Source organism: Papaver somniferum, chromosome 2, assembly GCF_003573695.1.
Source record: "Papaver somniferum cultivar HN1 chromosome 2, ASM357369v1, whole genome shotgun sequence".
NCBI classification, from domain to species: Eukaryota; Viridiplantae; Streptophyta; class Magnoliopsida; order Ranunculales; family Papaveraceae; genus Papaver; species Papaver somniferum.
In genome coordinates this window covers 18,604,273-18,624,922 of record NC_039359.1, presented here as the reverse complement: position 1 = coordinate 18,624,922, position 20,650 = coordinate 18,604,273, and the positions used below count along the sequence as shown (strand labels likewise).

The window sequence follows — 20,650 nt, the reverse complement described above, 5'->3', positions numbered from 1 at the left end:
AAAACAGAGTTCATTCCAGAAATGAACTCCATATAAAAACCTAAAAAAACGAGTTCATTCCAGAAATGAACTCCATATAAAAACCTAAAAAAAACAGAGTTCATTCCAGAAATGAACTCCTGATAAAAATCCATATAAACCAGAGTTCATTGCAGAAATGAACTCCTGATAAAAATCTATACAAACCAGAGTTCATTCATCGGAATGAACTGCTGATAAAAACCTACATAAACCAGAGTTCATTCCAGAAATGAACTCCTGATAAAAATAGAGTTCATTCGTAAAAATGAACTCCAGTATCATCAACTTCATCTTCTTCTTCGTCTTCAACAGCAGCACCAAAACATCATCGTCTTCAACAGCAGCAGAAATTCATCTTTAATACGAGCAGCAAACATCAGTTTCAAAGATCTTCAACAACAAAATCAAGATCTTCAACATCAAAATCAAAATCATCATCATCTTTATCATCGTCAATAACAAGATCTTTATCATCAAAATCAAGATCTTCATCATCTTCATTCGTTTGCGTCATCATCTTCTAAAGAAAACATAGTTCATTTCCAGAATGAAGTTCATCAAATTCATCATCTTCAACAGTTTCAGCAACAGTGATGAAGAAGAACATAATTCTTCGTCGTTTTCATCATCTTCATCGTGTTCATCATCATCTTCAACCACAACAGCATCAAAACAGGGAGAAAAACAGAGTTCATTTCAAGAATGAACTTCATCAAATTCATAATCTTCAACAGTAGCAGCAGCAGTGACGAAGAAGAACATAAATCGTCATCGGTTTCATCATCTTCATCGTGTTCATCATCATCTTCAACCACAAACAACATCAAAAAAGGGAGAAAACACAAAATCTTTGTCAAAAAATCGTCGTCTTGTTCATCATCTTGATATACTCATGACGTTTATCATCTCTGCAAATCGTATTCATCATCTCTGCAAAATCAAAACCCTAGAACTCACACAATCTTCATTGTTTATGCAGCAGCAGGAGAAGAAAAAAGAGGAGAGAGAAAGTAGATCTTAAAATATGGAGGTGAGAGAAAATAAATCTGAAAATAATATCTTCCCTCTTGATAATTGACTATATATATCATATGGTGACGTCATGGATGATGTAATGGTCCCAAAAGGATATTTCTGCCACTACAAGATGACATTTACATCATCCATGACATCACCCTAGGACCAAACTATAATTTATATTACCAAATAGGACCAAACAGACAATTGACTAGGTCAATTGGGCTAGACTCTCTCTAATGTACTCCCTCCGTCCCACCATTAAGTGACCTATTTGGTTTTTAATTTTGTCCCATCATTAAGTGACCTATATCACTAAACAAGGAGATATTTCTAAAATTACCCTTTTAATTGATTATAAGAAATATAAGAAAGATGCATAATTTGATAGGCATGTTTATATTCGTTACGTAGGTGTTTTAAAATGCTTTTCAATGGTATAAAGTTTGCGAACATCCGTGGTGTAGTTTGAGAGAGAAATCATTTCAAAATTTCATTAATTATTATCCATAAGGATATAATTGTAAAAAATGCTTAAAAATCTCTTTTTCCTTGCTTGCCTTAAAATTTGTGCAAACTTCAACTACGTCATTTAATAGTGGGACGGAGGGAGTATTATTCTTAGGACCAATTAGTATTTCCTTGTTTGCAGGCTTGTTATATAATCGGGCCAGGACGGCGCTAACGACCAAGTGGCGTAGTGTGTTACCCAAAAGACTGCCCACGGCACCTATATTTATAACTACTAGCAGACCATAGAGGCATAAGACCACGCCTTTGAATTTTTCTCCCCCACCCCAAAAAAACCCTAGAAACTAAAGAGGGCCACGAAGATAAATCAGAATCTAAAATCGAAGGGTGAGAGGAATGAAATATTTCGCGGGAAGCTTTCCAAAGATACAACCCGTCAAGTTCCGAATGTATGTTCTCCTCCCCAATTTCAGATTTTCAAAATTTACTATGAATCTCTACTTTTTAGAGTTCGGATATTATTGGAATTCATGTTTGTTTTTGTATGTAGCCCAACTTCTGAAGCTTTAATTCCAATTCGTTTGGATATTGAGATCGATGGGAATCGATTCAAAGATTCATTTACATGGAATCCAACCGGTAAATCTATATCTTGGATTGAAATTTGTTTTTATTTAGTTTGCATCTTGCTAATCTTCTGAATTGGTTTTTAATTATGTTAAAAGAACCGGATTCTGAAGTGGTGCTGTTCGCGAAGAGGACTGTGAAGGACCTGAAGCTTCCTCCAGCATTCATTACACAGATTTCTCAGTCTATACAAGTGAGTATGTGTATAACTAGTAATGGTTGTGGGTTCTGCTGTAAGTTTTGACCTAATTCTAGGCAACAATGTTGTGGATCAGAAGAAATCGTAGTGAAACTATAGTTACTTGCTTAGGGGATGCTTTTTGTAACTGACGGGAATCACTTTTAGTCACCCCAAAAGGGTCTCCTTGTTGGCGACTGATACAGTATGCTCAAATGCTGATGTAGTTTTCAGTAACTGTGGTTTATCTCAATGGTTGTGAAATTGTGATGCAAATAAAGTTAAATGGAAGCTGTGTATGTGTTTGTTGTATGGAAACAGATGATCTCCGGGGTTTTCCTTTTTATGGGTATGCATAGTGCCATTCTATATATTCTGGTTGTTCATCTCTTAACTGCCGGAAATTCGTTTGCTTGTTTTCTGTTTGTTACAGTCACAGCTCAACGAGTTCCGATCCTTGGAGGGTCAGGAAATGTTTACTAGTGAGAAGATAGTGACTCTCAAGGTTCATTACATGAAAAACTTCTTATATTAATCTTTTCTAGCAGTTGGTTATGGTTTGAGTTGCCATAGATAGTAATGTTCGTGTTTTCTTTCAGCTTGATCTTCGTGTAAATAATACCATCATAAGGGACCAGTTTTTATGGGTAAGTCTGCTTTGAGTTTTGCATTGTGACTTTCAATATAATTGTTTAATCATGCATTTGGATTATGTAATTCTGAATCTAAATTTTGCTTATATCTTCGGCATCCGTTGATTCTTACATTGTAGGACTTGAACAACTTCGAGAGTGATCCAGAAGAATTTGCAAGAACCTTCTGCAAAGATTTGGATATTAAAGACCCTGAAGTTGGGGTAGGCATTATTAGTTAAGTAAAGTACTTGTTAGTGACTGATAACTTCATGCTAGTAGCTGTAATTAATTCGTATAAGTTGTATTTTACAGCCAGCAGTTGCAGTTGCAATTCGTGAACAGCTTTACGAGGTGGGGATTTTCCCAAATGTCGTTTTCTTTCTCATGTTGGAAAATTTTGTCTAGCTTGCTCTGTAGAAAATTTTGTTTTACGTTGTTGTTTGGCACTGACTATATTATGTTCTGTAGATTGCAACCCAAAGTGTAACTTCTGCTAGGGAAACCAGAGTAAGCAAGAAAGGTCGTCGAGGTGAATATGTCTCTGCCAGGTATGTTATTGCGGGATCTAGATTCCTAGTTGGTATGCCTGCGGACCATTGGTTTTATTTTTTTATTTATCCAAAAGGATTTGAAGGCTAAAAACTCTTTGCAATTTGTTTTCAATAACCCTCGCTTCTTTTGCTCAATCTTGCAGCAAAGTTGGTGGAGCTGCCGTGGACTTGATGAAATTATTTGGTGGAAAATCTAGTGTTCTTAGGTAGGATTGCTCTGCCATACGCTCGAGCTTAAGATTAAGGGGTTCATTTTGAAGACCCTAGTGGTTAATAATGTTGTGCATTATTTAAAACAGGAAAAGGAAGGAGTGGGACTTATATGAACCCATTGTTGATCTCCTATCAAAGGAAGAAGTAGAAGCTCTTGATGCAAGAGAAGAACGTCATGCTCGGTAAGCAACATAATCTACAAAAACATGTTATAACATATGTATAAGTTGATTTTTAATTTGTGCGTATATACAATTTGCAGGATGAAGAAAAGGTTCAGTGACATGGACGATGTATATTTGACGAATTACTCAAGTGGCTAATGTGACCAAGCCTGCCTGTTTCACACCTGTCACCTGCTACTACCTTGCAGATGCAGAAGTTGTAAAACTATCCTGTTTCTTATACACCTAGTATTAGTATGAATGATTCACCTCGTAAAATCTGATGTTGGAATGAGCTCATTTTTTTGTTTGTTTGTGTGTTGTGTGTATTCTTTGCGTCTCAGGTTATGCCCTTTTATTATCCTGGAAGTACTAGAACCTCTTTTACTTTCGTTGATTACGAGAATATTATAAACGTCAGATTCATGGTTACCGCATAGATTATTATGGTGTAGGATAATGTCAAAGAAGCGTAGGGATAATGCTCTAGACGAGGAATCTCAGATCCTGGAAGAAATATGTTGTGGGACAACAGATAGAATTGTCCAATAGTCCTCAGTCGTTCTTGATGTATTTAAGTGTGTGAAATGTCACCGGGTCATTCAAATGTCTAAATATCGCTAAGATGTTGATGTAGCATACTTATCTCTCAATTCTCGAAGTTCCATTTCCCCCCAGGGTAACTGAAGTACAGGCCCAAACTCTGTGCATGCTAAAGCTTTCAGTAGGGGTGTGCAACGGACGGTTGCGTATTAGGGGTCACCCGGAACCAAACCGTCAAAATTACGGATTTGGAAAATTGAACCGTGACCGGTCCAGTCACCCACGGATTTGACCTTTGCGAATCAGCGGATTATACGGGACAGATGCGGATTAACCGCGGATTTAGTCCAAAAAAAAAAAAAAAGTAAAACAAACAAAAATACAAGATTATCTACCCTTCTCCATGTTAACAGTTGAGGAAACACTCATGTTCTCCGTTGAATTTCTATTGCCTCGTTGCATCTCCAAGTCAAAGAAAAAAGCGAGAGTTCAAGCTGTAATAGAGCAATTAGTACTTGAAAATGCAGCTAAGACAATGATAGGAGATGAACGCCATAGAGGCGTATCTGGTGGTGAGCGTTGCCGTGTCTCCATTGCAGTTGACGTAATTCATGATCCTGTCATATTGTTTCTTAACGAGCCAACATCAGGACTGGATTCGACTAGCGTTTTCATGGCGGTGAAGATTCTTCAGCGAATTGCTCAAAGAGGGAGCATTGTTATCATGTCAGTTCACCATCCTAGTCACATAATTCTATGACTTCTAGACCGTTTGCTTTTTCTCTCACACGGGTGTCTAGTTTACAGCGGCACACCTGCAAATCTCCCAAGAACTGAACCTTTATTATCCTCGGTAGTTTTATGAAATTCCTCCACTACCCTACGGTACGGATAAATTCGCGGATTTACAAAACCAACCGCAACCAAACCGCTAAACCTTGCGGATTTGAGAATTTACTCCTGACCGGTTCATAGACTCTTGCGGATTGGTTTTTACCCGCAATTTTGCAGACGATTGCGGATGAAATTCGCGGTTCCGGATTATATGCACACCCCTGGCTTTCAGTGACACCATTTGGACCGAAAACATCTGGATCTTTTGGTTTTCGCAGAAGGTAAAAAACAAAAAAATCTCGATCTTCCGGTGGTAGACAGTTTTATGCTAGGTGTACCGTGCGTTCTCAGTCGGTTGGTGAACTTTGTTTGTGAGTTGTAGTCGGATTGGGTAATGCGCCTCTGACACGCACACGACTATCTTAACCAATAGGAATCACGGTTTAGTCCAATTATAGGTGTAAAGCGTTACTAGGGTCCTTGGCTTTTGACATGTGTAACTTATCAAGTAACTTTTTCAAGATTCCATTAAATCTTGTGCTTATGAAAGTTTTTCAAGATTGCTCAAGGGTGTGCCATTCTATTACAATCCTGTTAAAAGGGCGTCATGTTACATTAGAGGGGTTGTAAGTGTGATAATAATGTCCCTTTAGTTGGTTAGGGGATGTCTTATAGGAGGTGTAAATTGACTAGATTATCCTTTTCATCTTAAATGGACTAATTAACCTAATGGAATCAGATCTCTTCTCTTCTCCTCCTCCATTATAATTGAAATTTTCATCATCCTCGATTTAAAAAATTGATAATCGTTGATTGAAAACTATATTTCGAAAAACCCAGTTAGGGTTTAGTTTATCGTGTATGATTTAAGTTAGTTTTGTATCAAAAATTAGGGTTTTGGATCAAAATTGAAATTGAAATTTCTGTGTTGCATGTGAGTTACGGTTGGTAATAACTCCAATTGGAACCGTAACTATAGATTTGGTTGATAATACGATTCATTTAACTCAAATACCAACCGTAAGTTCTTGATTTTGAGATAAAATGTTCAGTTACGATTTTTTTTTTGCAACCGTAAATTACTTACGGTTGGTCTCGTTATTTAAGTTACGAACCGTAATTTGTCCTGCATGTTTCATTTTCTTTTTACGGTTTATAATTGCGTCACTGTTATCAACCGTATTTGAGTTACGACTTGTAACTCAAATAACCTTACCAACCATAGGTTAGTTATGGTTGATCTCGGTTCATTAGTTACCAACCGTAATTTGTTACGGTTGCTATATGTTGTCATTCTACCAACCGTAACTTGTATTACAATTGGGTTTTCCCCAAATTGAACCAGTTACAGTTGGTGTTCGATACTTTTGGAACCGTAACTGCGAGTTACGGTTGGTAACGAGCTAAATTCCAACCGTAAGTTCTTCTGAAATTTTAAAAGTTTCGATCTTTTTACGTACTTTAGATAATTTTGAGTGACAAAAAGCTAATGAGAACTAATTTAGAGATTTACCCATCTCAAATTTGTCACTGGAATCACTCATTTTGGTCGAGTGAATCAAAATCTAGGGTTTCACAAATATCACAAAAGTTTTTCTTTTCTTCTCCTCTAAACTTTTTTTTAACTCTAAAAATCTGATTTTGATTTGTTTTAGAGTTAATATAAGTGAATTTTGATTATCAAAACTAGACTAGATTATCAACACTAAACTATGTAAGGATTAATTAGTCATTTTCAGTTTTTTTATAAGGGGCACTTCGAATTATCGTGTAGTGACCCTTTTTGTCCTATTCACTGCCGCCTCTCTAATGGAATCCGCCGCCCCTTTATCAGGATTGTTCTATTAAATCTTGTGGTTATGATAGTTTAGGTTTATGTGGATTTTAGGACACCCATGTCCCTGTGTAATTTTTTGTACACTTTCCTAGCAATCTCGAACTTAGATTAATTAAGCAGTCCGCGAGTTATAACTCCAAAGGTGTCACTATCCATCCACAAAAAAACCCGCCAAAACAAAAGTAACACAAAAACCCGAAAAAATAAAAGTAGCACAAAAATCCCAAAGATTTTGATGAAACCAAAATTTGGTTTCATCATAAAATTTGATGAAACCTCATAGAATTTGACGAAACCAATTTTTGGTTTCATCATAAAATTTGATGAAACCAATTTTGAAATTTAGGGTTTTTGTATCAATTTTTTAAAATTTGGGGCTTTTGTATCAATTTAGTTTAAGATGGAGTTTTAATGAATGCCAATATTTGAGTGGGATTTTTGTACCACAAGTTTGGTTACCTTGGGTTTTTATGACTAGTTTTGTTAATTAAACTTATTACCTATCCAAATTAGACTCTATTTTTAACTGGCAACATGAAAAAAAAGAGGAAAAAAAAGTGAAAGAAAAAACCTGACAACATGAAAAAAGAGAGGAGAAAAAGGCGAAAGAAAAAACATTGACCCATGAGTAAGTATTTTCATGGGTGCACCTAGGACTACAAAGATCATTTCCATGATACAAACTGACGTGACCTAAAAAAAATATTATTGTATCAGAATCTGGCATTTTGGCCGAAGTATAGCTCGTGACCCAAATTTACTAGGTGACACAAAATCTATACCATAACTCAAACCATTTAACTGCAATGTAAAATCCGTCATGTCATTCAAAACTGTACGATGTGACCGAAAATTTACATGGTCACCATATATCAAGTCTCCGATTTAAAATCTATCACGTGATAAAAAACTGCTTATAATCTGAAATTTGTTATGTGGCCCAAGATATGCAATCATCTAAATTTGCTAAGTGATCCAAAATCTTCGTTATAACTCAAAATATACATCATCTAATCAGTGACACATAATTACTTAGTACATCACACATCATTTTTTTAAATAAGTATGCTTTGGATCAAAGTGCACTTGGCGTAACTTTTGCATGATGACCCAAGATTTCTATCATGACGGATATTTTCAATATGAAGCAAAATCCTCACAGTGATTATCATAAAATCTTGTTAGTAGAACATAAAATCTGTTTTGTAATTGTGGTTTTTTAAAAGTTAACCACTACACCCCAGGTAGAGATAAACTCACTACTAAGCTGAGCTATACGTAAAGAGATACCAAACAGAAAATTTGCACTTAATTGATAGAACTTCAAGTTGGATCATTGAGAGAGTCGAGGATGGGATCCTTATCTTTGAGGATAAGGTTACATATTTATAGGTATAAGGGAGGCCCTCTCTGATGATCCAGTGTCCTCAAGAGGTACATTAGTTGGGTTAATGTTAGAGCATTGCTCGATCAAACTCACAAATGTTGCTATCTCAAGCTTGTTGTCAAATTTAGTTGATCAAAACTATATCTTGATTTCTAGTCTACATTTAGTCAAGTCTCGGGTTAGGATAAAAGTGTGTAGTTGAGTACCAGACATCACTGCGTTCTACCGTTTGAAGGCGAAGATCAACCGAACCTTTTGGAGAACTTTATCAACAAAAGGTAAGTGAAGACTGAGCCACCTATTACTCAATTTTTCACTTTTCTATCTATGAAACTATGTCGCATGACTAAAATGGACTTTACATGCACAACAGAAATTTCAAGTCAAGTTTATCTTGATAATTATTCTCGAAATATGTTGACCAATCTTAAGAACATTTGTTCATACTTGATGAATTTGGTTAAGAACAATTTATTGTTTATGACCTAAATTATGATTCAAGATTATTATTTGAAAATAGCCTAGAACGATGATATGTGTCATTGATGTTATTCAAGAATGTTTCAAATTGATTATTAGAGAGATATAAAACTACTATAAATGTCGATACAGGACAGTACACGTACCATCTTACATACTGGTGCAACTGTTATAGATCCGGAGTCGCAGTACATGTACCAGTGTAGTTATAGTTCCGCAACGACTGGTACACATACCAAATCTGCAATCCCAAAATGTTCTGTTGACTCGTGAACTCAGGTTGGTACACATACCTAGTATGCATACCGAAAAAATTATGTGAACTCCTGAACTCGTTTTGTCTTAAGGGTATACAAAACCGGTACACGTATCATGACAAGATAACTCAAGAACTGGATGTAAGTACACGTACTTACCCTGTCGAATATTTTCAGATGCATCAGAATTATTTCTATGAGATAATCGGCATTTCAACAACTGTCTAAAAAAAATATTTAGGCATATTAGATCACATTATAACCTATGGTTGTGACTCAAGATTAAAGTTTTAAAGTGTTATATGAAAATGGTAAGCTTATAGTTCGTCTGGCTAGTTTCGGCCTACCTTTCATGAACAAGTCATTGTACACGGTTCGGTTATGGTTCATCCTAACCAGAGTGTATATTTTTGTTGTGTTAATCTCATATCAAAGATTCATCTAACGGTGGATATTGATTGCTTGATTCCAAAGCTACCTTAGCTTAAATATAAAACAACCTTTGATTTTGAAAGTCTATATAAGGAGAACCTCAAGCAGCTTGGATCGTTGAATCCCTGAAACTTTTCTTGTGTATCCTAGTTTTAAGCTAGAGTCGTCCTCTCCTTTAAACCTTTTTGGGGTATAAAGACTAAAAAGACTTCGCTAAAGGATTCGTGAAGCCAGGTCTAACTATCTTTATCTTGAAACTTCGTGTATCCTTATCTTGTTACTGATTATTAAGTCTCACTCTGATCAGCCAATAAAGATAAAAATCACAAAGTTTCTTCGTCTCATACTTTGTGATTCCACAAGTATATCCCTCAATAATGATTTTTTTTTGAAATCGGAGTAGGTTTTACTTATGAAGTGAATAATAATCATGGATGCTCTTCGGGAGTCGTAAGTACCGGATTTTGAGGTTTGCTAGACTTTGTATATTGATAACGATTTCCTATCTCACCTTGATTTTTTGATCAAAACGGAAGTCACATATTGGCTTATATGTGGGAGGAAAATTGGTTCAATTGAGTTGAAGTAACTCTTAGGCTATAGAGGACGTCAGCTAAGGTAATCAATTACGTATAGTATTGCGAGATTCAAGAAGCATAAGGAGAGCAATTGTAACTAAATTACCGTGATGGTGGATTTGGTCTCAACTACATTCTAGTCCGAAGTTTTGATAGTAGGTAGATCTGCACATATGTCGGTCAGTTAGGTTTCACCTAAAACCACCTACCAACCCTCTATCTAGTACTTCAGTTTTACAATTTAAATCCAAAACCGCCCGACCTATTTTTGATTTGGGTTTAAAACCACCCACTACGGGTCGGTTGGTTTTGGGTTTACTGTGAGGATACAATATAATATCTTGCCAGGGTAGTCGGATATCATCCACCGTTATCACACGAACGGTCTTCTGGGTTATCACCCGTAGGTGGGGTGCAATTAAGGCATGGAATGACGCGTCGATATCAAAGAGCCTCATCCAATTATGGTTTCTATACCTCATCGTGCGTGCACACCCATGAGAGCCTCAGCCGTGTGAGCCTCACTCATGTGAGCCTCATGGCTGACTTCTAGTAATGTTCCCATGAGACACACTATTCAAGTCACGTGTTCTTTAATCTCATCCAGAACACGAGATATTTATTTGAAATGTAATAACAAGCTTCATTTATGCAGTCTCATTAGTGACTCCCAGTACATCCCCACAAGACTCACCGGTTAGGTATACTCCTCAATTTCGCATGCGCATCCACGACTGAATTCTAGTAATGTCCTCGATAAACTCAATGATAAATTTAAACCGCTCATTGGTCTCGTACAAACATGAGACACTCTCATGTATATACAAGCTAAAAAAGAGAAGGTACCAAATACACCACCGAATTTTTCGTTTGAACCTATAAGACAAAACTTAATACTGTGAACAAGTAAATATTCAGAAAAGATTCATGTATATGATTGGACATACGATTTATATGTCTTGCACAACCAGTAGTATAGATGATAGATCTGTTTACCTGACTATGTAAAAGAACTCTTGGACGATCTCAAAAATAAATTTCTATGATTAACCTAGTATATACCTGAATGGTACAAGATCAGAATTCCAACAAGAACAAGTCTTGTAACATATATTTCAAAATATAAATTTGAACAAGAACAAGTTTTGTATGAATTTAACTAATCTGAGCTCGAAAACTACCTCGGTTGATTATCGGATCACTTGCTTTTACATTAATTATAACAATCACGATCATTATGCAGAAGTAAAAAGTAAAGCAAGAAACAGAGAGCTTTGTTAACGAGTAAAACTGCAGCGTGCAGAAAAATCCCGGGACCTAGTCAAGTTTGAACACCACACTGCATTAAAATGATGTGGACACTAGCCTACTATCAGACTTCGGATTGGAATGTAATTGAGGAAGAATTAACCCTCCAAGCAATTCAACTGTCGTTATTCTCATGTACGTCTCTGTGATCAACGTGATTCTACGCAATTGATTCCCTTAGCTGACGTCGGTTACATCCTAAGAGTTGTTTCAGCCTCAGTGAGGACTTTTTAATATTTTGCTTTCATAAATTACTTTCTTGATTTTCCTTTATATGCGAATCAAGATTTTGGAAATCTCGTTTTTATTTCGCACAAGTGTTATAGTTTTGAAAGTGGTAGTAAAAGCTCGTTGCTCGGACTTGTAAAGATTTAAAAAAATAAAAATATATACAAAAAATATTAACACTGGTGCGAGAAACTGGGGCTTATGATTCGGCCAAATTCATTTCTTAAATGGGGTTCAGAAATTAATTCTAGGCAATTATAATTCAAAACAAAATGAATATTAACTCTATTCTTTGCCAAAGTAGATTTTATAAAATATTACTTGTATTTCTTAAGCATGGCATATCAAAAATCCCAAGGACTAAGCATAAACCATCAAATGAAATCACAAATAATTAATTAAAATCTTAATTCAATTAAAATTGGTGCAAAAAGTAAATAAAGAATTAAATAAAATTACCACATGGATGAATTAAGGCTTCCTCCGTCGCCCCAGTGTTGGGGTTTATCTCCTCATATTAATCATAATCTCAAAATACATGTATAAAGCTCAAAAGTTGATTAAAGGGAGTAAAACAATTGAACAGAAAAATTGTAACAGAAATAACTGTTGCAAAGGCGCTGTTCAACTGTTACAAGAAGAACGATACAAATGTTATGCTGTTGCAAGACCCAAACTATGACCCACACTACGACCCACGCCTGTGAGTCTTTGTCACTGTTGATAAACCACTGCTCTTGCGAGTCCGTTCTTCATGTTCTTCATCTTCATCACGAACAGCAGCAGCAACAGAGAGAATTCATGGTTCACGATTCTGCAGCGTTCCTTGTCTCCTCCCAACTCTCGACCCCCTCTCTAGTACTCCAAGGGAACATATTTATACACCTACAGCTCGTTGAATCTCCCTCAATTACTCCATATAATCTTCATTACTCGGTGTTTAAAGAAAATATCTTCCGAATATTTTCTTCTCTGAAATGATTCTCCACGCGTTATAATCTGTATTTCTTTCCTTGTTTAACAACTACACACTCCTTCCTACTGCTCGGGACATCAATCATGCACTTAACACGCTAACAATCTTCTCCAAATCATGTAATCCCGTGAACTGTTCTTATTATGCTCGTGATGCCCTGATTTCTTCTTGTGAGTTATTTAGCCAAATTTGATCGATCTAAAGACCCATAACCTTCCTTTTTAGCCCATAAGAAGATACCCAATGAGTTTCAGCCATTGAATCGTCCTGCCACTACTTCATTTCTTCGATCGAAAATTCTCCTGTGATGTGAACATTTTTCCCGCCAAAATCGATATTCAAATGAAGAAGAGGGGTGTCCCCCTATCCTGAACTGGGGTGCGAATAGCAGCTGCCTTGGGGTGACCTGGGGGTGCCCCTTAGTAATTAGGTTACCCCTTATCCCAAAGCGAGAGTCCGAATAACACTTGTCCTCCGAGTGCCAAAATCAACTTTTCGAGCCGAATTTTCCAAAAATATTTATTTCCAAAAAATACCTACAAATACATAAAATAACAAAATTAGTACAAAATCGAGTGCCAACAATATATAGTATTGAGATCAAATTAGACACAAAAATGTGTCTATCAAATACCCCCAAACTTATTATTTGCTAGTCCTCGAGCAAAATTTATTCTTGAAAAGTGACCGAGTTAATCTCGGGTGGGTTTATCAGAGGTGTACCCACAAAAACCAATACTCCAGACCCTAGCTATATACGCAGAACCTTGGAAAGCACTAAAGAACCTCCTTGGTTGGCATACAATTGTTGACTCTAAGAGGAAGAACCCTGATGCGAAATTCCAATTGCTGTACACGAGTTTGCACTCAAGCATACTAAAATTCATATCAGTGACAGAGCTCTACTAAGATAGTTTCACGATGGACATCATACTCGGAGTCAGACTAATCACATGAAAAGATTAAGAAGATGGAAAAAGAAAAATGTAGATGGTTGAAAAGTGAACGGTGTTTCCCATATCTGTCTGAAGGCCTCTGCCAAGGTGAACCTAACCTAAATGACTGATATACCGGTCTGACTAATATTAACACACTGGCATATACAAGGGAACCAGCGGCCAATAACTTAAATCTAGATCAACAAACTGGCGAATACAAGGGAACCAGCAGTTGACTACACAGAACAATAACCATTTTTTTTTTAACTTAACGGCATGAATAGATCTTTTTGATCCAAGCGCATGCTTCTTGTCAGCAGATTACACGATAGTTCCCACGGGTCCTGCATTCCACGCTTGCTTAGGCGACGGAAACATGGAGAACACACACATATTGCTATCAAGTGTTAGTATTTATTCCGATTGGTCTACTGGTCTGGTCTAATTTTTTTTTTTTTTTTGAAAAGGTAACTCAGTCACTCTATTTCACCCTAGCAAAGGTAACAACTTGAATCATGTGCCCCACCAAATCACTTGAAATAAAAGAAAACTAAAAATAGAAAGTGAAAAGGACTCGACGAGATATGGCGAAACTATCATGTTATTTCTAACACCTGAGCTCTGTGCTTTTATGAATAGACTCTATAGATGTTTCCATCTAGTCAGATTGGTTCCTCAACTCCTAAAACAAAAATGTTTCCATCCACTTAGATTGGTTAGTGCTATCCTTAATAGGCGTAAATTTCTAGGCTCTGGAGTTTATTTATTGCAACTAAAAAGTTTCTCCCATACCCCCAAACTTAAATCTAACATTGTCCTCAATGTTCTAAAGATGAAACTAAAAGCATGAACAAGGAGAAACTGTTACCATTTGAAGCGGAAGAGTTAAGGGAAGATATTACCTTGTTGCATGAGCATGGGATATCTCCCAAGAAGTGCTAAGTTTATAGTCTTCAACCAGACTTAGGAAAGGATCAGTCAACTCGGATCGTATAACAGTAGCCGGAATAACTGTGGGTCTTTAAAACCAAATAGAGCTGACCAAAGGAAATTGCAGTAAACCAAGAAAGTGAACAAGACTAGCGTGCCCTTACCTAGTTTCCTGATTAAGATACCTATGTCCCATTGTGGTTCAGGTTCAGGTTCTATGAAAGGATCTTGATAGAATATTTTCATTGGATGCACTTCCTCATAACTAAGATCCAACAGTTCAGGTTTAAAAGTCTGGAAAAACTCAATTAAAAATAATAACAACCTGAATAACTGGGGATCCTTAAAGTCAATCAGATTTGACTTACACAGCTGACCACAAAGAGAGTGGTCATTCTTAAGAAAATGTGTCGATTCTAATTTCCTAAGGCATTTAGGTTTAGTCTCACAACTTAATATTCGACACATTTGAAATCTATATGTTCCCACATTTGGAAGAAAACTATTTGGTGGGAAAACAAAACCAATCTTGGTATTATTGCCTGGGTTAACCACATCAACCAGAGGATGGGTTTCTAACAGTTGAGACTCTTGTTGGATATCATTAGGTTCTGGAAAACGAGTATGAAGATAATCTTGTAAGATGGTTGAGGCATTGATGTCAAGTCACAAGTGAGGGACCTTACTAAGATTTAAAGCACATGGAGGATGATACTCACCCCCAAACTTAGAGTTTTCAGTGTCTCTAGATAGACTGGTCACAACTTCCCTAATTTGTAGGTCATCAGATTCTTGAAAATGGGCAATTGATTCTTCTAAGTTGTAATCTTGCGGTGCATCCTCACTCACCTCTACGTGTTCATCTAAGACTATTGTTTCTAAATCGTATGACTCTAAAACAGTATTCTCAGGATAAACCGGTTCCTCTAAACCATCATCGGTTTCGTAATCATCGTTTAAAACGGGGGTATTACTAGTCAAATCCTCGTCTTTTTGAATAGGTAAATAATTATTAAAATTATTTGGATTTGAACTAGAAATATCATTATAATCATCATCACCATCCTCCTCCTCATCATCATCACAATATAATTTTTGATATTCACGAATTCTCAAGCTTTGTTCCCAACTACATGGTCTATGTTTATAATATTTCTCATAGATCGTTAGATGTGATTCCTCAATAAAAGTTGGAGTATCCATATATCGCTGCCCACGCATATATTCACCAAGAGTCATTTCCGAAGACGTCTCTTGATAACGAGAATTTCTAGACATATATTCTCGCAACGTCATCTCAGGTGGCGTCTCCTCAAAAGGATTCATCACTGAAGAAATATAAACTACAGAGGGATTCTATACAATCACAAACAAGGCCGACTCGACTCCACCAAAGCAAACCTAAAGATTTATAGCAAACAAAAAGCATGATGGCTCCACTTAGATTGTTTTCTAGACCAGCTTCTATTCCTTCGAAAAGGAATTCGTTACAATTTGAGCAAACCCCTCTGGAATCAATCCGAGTCAAAGTAAGTTGAATTGAGGCGAGGGAAGCTCAGTGGAGCTTTGATACCCAAGGCCTCACCGCTATCACAAGGCGGCGCAGTCACGCATTCAACTCACAGAAACCATCATGAACTTTGGAGTGTGCTTAAAGAGCAACCAATATTTTTCGAACGAGTTTCCTATTTTTAAGCTCGTTACCCTATCGGTCTCGTTCTATTCCAAATTTTAAGCTTGGGTTCGCGTTAGGTTTCGTTTTCCTAAGGCGGGCAAGAAGGGAGCGGTGATGAAATCCAAACCTTTATCTTGTATTGGCCAGGCCTTGCCCTTTACTAGGAAAATAAAGACAGTCCGGTTCGTCCTCAAACAATTATCACCTTAAGGCAGACAGTAACCCGCTTGCAGGAGATTCGCGGGTGTTTCGATTGGACTTACCTCCCGTACCAGACGGGGGATGAACCGTTGTTGTCGACTCGGGCCACGACTCCTATGCCGTGTGCGAACCCGAGGGGCCGAGATGATATAGTAATCGTCGTCCTTCTCTGCACACAGTTTATATAATTTTTTTTTTTTTTCATAATACCCTTCCGTAGGGTTAAAAAAAAAAAAATCCAATTGTTTAAAGTCCAAAGTCCAAAATAAATAATAATAATAAAAAAAAAAAATTACAGTTTTCCTCACACACTCTAAAAAAATTACAAATTAAATATTAAATCCTAAAATTGTCCTTTTTTTCTTCTCTTTTCGCTTTTCGCTTTAAGATTTTTCCTCTCCAAGTCCTTAGTTTTCACTTTGAACCTGCAAAATAAAGACAAAAAGAAACGTAAAAAGGAACAAACAATTCTGAAAAAAAATAATAAACCTAAAAAAATAAATCAATCTAAAATTAAAGAATTGTTTTAGGTTTCATCCATGTCCTTAGTCCGCGTCGGCGGCGCCATTTTGTTATAGTTTTGAAAGTGGTAGTAAAAGCTCGTTGCTCGGACTTGTAAAGATTTAAAAAAATAAAAATATATACAAAAAATATTAACACTGGTGCGAGAAACTGGGGCTTAGGATTCGGCCAAATGCATTTCTTAAATGGTTCAGAAATTAATTCTAGGCAATTATAATTCAAAACAAAATGAATATTAACTCTATTCTTTGCCAAAGTAGATTTTATAAAATATTACTTGTATTTCTTAAGCATGGCATATCAAAAATCCCTAGGACTAAGCATAAACCATCAAATGAAATCACAAATAATTAATTAAAATCTTAATTCAATTAAAATTGGTGCAAAAAGTAAATAAAGAATTAAATAAAATTACCACATGGATGAATTAAGGCTTCCTCCATCGCCCCAGCGTTGGGGTTTAGCTCCTCATATTAATCATAATCTCAAAATACATGTATAAAGCTCAAAAGTTGATTAAAGGGAGTAAAACAATTGAACAGAAAAATTGTAACAGAAATAACTGTTACAAAGGCGCTGTTCAACTGTTACAAGAAGAACGATACAAATGTTATGTTGTTGCAAGACCCAAACTATGACCCACACTACGACCCACGCATGTGATTCTTTGTCACTGTTGATAAACCACTGCTCTTGCGAGTCCGTTCTTCATGTTCTTCATCTTCATCACGAACAGCAGCAACAGCAGAGAGAATTCATGGTTCACGATTCTGCAGCGTTCCTTCTCTCCTCCCAACTCTCGACCCCCTCTCTAGTACTCCAAGGGAACATATTTATACACCTACAGCTCGTTGAATCTCCCTCAATTACTCCATATAATCTTCATTACTCGGTGTTTAAAGAAAATATCTTCCGAATATTTTCTTCTCTGAAATGATTCTCCACGCGTTATAATCTGTATTTCTTTCCTTGTTTAACAACTACACACTTCTTCCTACTGCTCGGGACATCAATCATGCACTTAACACGCTAAAAATCTTCTCCAAATCACGTAATCCCGTGAACTGTTCTTATTATGCTCGTGCTGCCCTGATTTCTTCTTGTGAGTTATTTAGCCAAATTTGATCGATCTAAAGACCCATAACCTTCCTTTCTAGCCCATAAGAAGATACCCAATGAGTTTCAGCCATTGAATCGGCCTGCCACTACTTCATTTCTTCGATCGAAAATTCTCCTGTGCTGTGAACATTTTTCCCGCCAAAATCGATATTCAAGTGAAGAAGAGGGGTGTCCCCCTATCCTGAACTGGGGTGCGAATAGCAGCTGCCTTGGGGTGACCTGGGGGTGCCCCTTATTAATTAGGTTACCCCTTATCCGAAAGCGAGAGTCCGAATAACACTTGTCCTCCGAGTGCCAAAATCAACTTTTCGAGCCGAATTTTCCAAAAATATTTATTTCCAAAAAATACCTACAAATACATAAAATAAGAAAATTAGTACAAAATCGAGTGCCAACAATATATAGTATTGAGATCAAATTAGACACAAAAATGTGTCTATCAACAAGGTAAAAAGTAAATATCAAGACAAACTTGAAGAATTAGGGTTTATACTCTTCAAAAATTATTGTATTAGAGCATAGCTCGGTTGAACTCACCAAACGTTTGTATGTCAAGTTTGATTGTCATATTTTAGTATCAAAACTCATCTAGAGTCGCTTGATTAAATACTAGAGTCAACTTTGTTTAGGTTAGACTATAAAGTCTAGGAATGTTGAGACATACAAGTATTACTCCGAAGATATGAAGAATGTGAAGAAGTAATGAACTATAATGACGACATCATCCTTCCACTTGAGGTTAGTAATATTAACTTGAACTTTTTCATTCCTAACGTATCTTTCAAGTCGTTCTATATTGAAAACATAACTGTGAAGCTGTATATACTGTACATATTGTATAATACTCTAGTGATGTGACATGATCATAATAGTACGATCATAGTATTAAGGAATTAGACTACGAAGTATAACGCTTATCTTTTGAACTTCGTAGATATGACATCGACATAATCTTGTATATATTGTTATAATTATGTGGATGGGTTATAATGAAGATTTCATCCTAGGAAACAATGTTTTACATTTTTTTAAAGGAAGTATATTCATGAACTTGTTTCGTGAATTGAAAGGGAAATCAATATGATTAAGGGTCCGGCTATTCATTTCAAATCTTTGGATGACCAATATGTGTGAGTTAGTAGAACCGATATTAACTCAGGTTATGTATCTTGGCATAACTAATCACAATGCCTAGACTTATGATTTGGCATGACTGGTTTAATTTGATAATTGGTGCAACCGATCCTAAGTAATCACCATGTGATGGTATGATCGATCCTTGTAATTGGTGTGACCGATCATGAGTGTTGTGTGACTGATCCTTGTAATTAGTGTAACCGGTCTTGGTAACTGGTGAGACCGATCACAAGTAATAAGATGTGTAGATGGACCCGATCCTTGTAACTGGTGTAACCGATCCTGGTGACTGGTGTGATCGATCACAAGTGTTTACATATTTAGGTATAACCGATCCTAGTGATTGGTAGAATCGATTGAACCCATGTATGTGATTTGGTATTTGATCAATCACATATTATTCTTGGAAAACAAGTGAACCAATTCTAAACTTGTTTGGAATGTGGAATAATCGATTCCAAGAATGCAAATCCATGTAAATATGAAATAAGGATTTGTAGTAAAAAGATGTCATCATACTTTGAACACGAGCAGTAACTCTTATCATTTATTGTTCAAAGATATTCCTTAATTAGTACTCAAGGTGATCTTGTGCCGAAATAAATTAAGAATATTTTAATTATAAGGTTTTTGGTTTTATATGCTTTAATTACCAGGAATTAATACATATCTCTAGAGAATAAAAATTAGTAATGTGCATTTACTAATTGGAGATTTTCGATTGAGAGATTTCAGAAATATTGGACACGCATTTATTGGAATTAGGAAAACCGAATATTTTCCATTCATTGCATATCTTGATAATATCTTCGGTTTTGGAAATTCCTTGGTGTCCAAACATTCTTGGTCTATAAATACCTAAGTTTGCATTTCTAGCAAACTATCCTAAGAGCCAGGCAAACTTCATTTCTTTTTGTTTCTGGTGGAGCCATCGATTCGGAGAAGAAAGTATCATAATTAGGTGAAATCTCTTATGATCGCTCGTTTAAAGAATTCTGTGGGATCAAGAAGCTCTACGAGTACCGTTGGTGGGAAACTAGATAACTACAATGTTATTAGTTTTCGATTGATTTGATTGACTAACGGTTGTTGAAACTTTGATTGCACCTAGTTTGTTTATGCTTGAGAATCTTATCTCCTGATATAAGATTCACTCAAACTAGATCAGAGTATTGACGGGATATTTAGAACTGTTATTAGATCTAAAGATATCTTGTAATAATCCATTGTTAACAGACTCCATTCTGTGCGTGATTGATCACAAGATATTCCAGTGGTGTTGTGCAGGTTATTGAAGATAAAAGAGGATTTGAAGACAAAGAAGATTTCTTATTAGTTTTCGTATCTTGTGAATTGTGCGCATAAACCTTGATCGTCTGGGATCCAACTAG

General features: G+C 36.3%; 1 protein-coding gene across 2 annotated transcripts; it reads left to right on the top strand.

The window, feature by feature from the left end:
- The first annotated feature begins 1,816 nt into the window (after window positions 1-1,816).
- Window positions 1,817-4,488, top strand: LOC113353014 (chromatin structure-remodeling complex protein BSH-like). Of its 2 annotated transcripts, XM_026596733.1 has the most exons (11): window positions 1,817-1,958; window positions 2,060-2,148; window positions 2,235-2,329; window positions 2,748-2,819; window positions 2,914-2,961; window positions 3,087-3,170; window positions 3,262-3,300; window positions 3,418-3,497; window positions 3,644-3,706; window positions 3,800-3,895; window positions 3,976-4,488. In XM_026596733.1, exons 1-11 carry the CDS (start codon window positions 1,906-1,908, stop codon window positions 4,034-4,036), a joined length of 780 nt encoding a protein of 259 aa, XP_026452518.1. In that variant the 5' UTR covers window positions 1,817-1,905; the 3' UTR covers window positions 4,037-4,488. The 2 variants fall into 2 exon arrangements, with proteins under 2 accessions (XP_026452518.1, XP_026452519.1); XM_026596734.1 differs by lacking the exon at window positions 3,976-4,488 and having other exon boundaries at window positions 3,800-3,899.
- Window positions 4,489-20,650: the final 16,162 nt, after the last annotated feature.

Excerpts from the sequence above, each read along its gene's own strand:
- LOC113353014 (XM_026596733.1), top strand. The coding sequence starts at position 1,906 with ATGAAATATTTCGCGGGAAGCTTTCCAAAGATACAACCCGTCAAGTTC. Across the intron at positions 3,301-3,417 it reads TTCGTGAACAGCTTTACGAG|ATTGCAACCCAAAGTGTAAC; the intron begins GTGGGGATTTTC and ends TATGTTCTGTAG. Across the intron at positions 3,498-3,643 it reads GGTGAATATGTCTCTGCCAG|CAAAGTTGGTGGAGCTGCCG; the intron begins GTATGTTATTGC and ends TCAATCTTGCAG.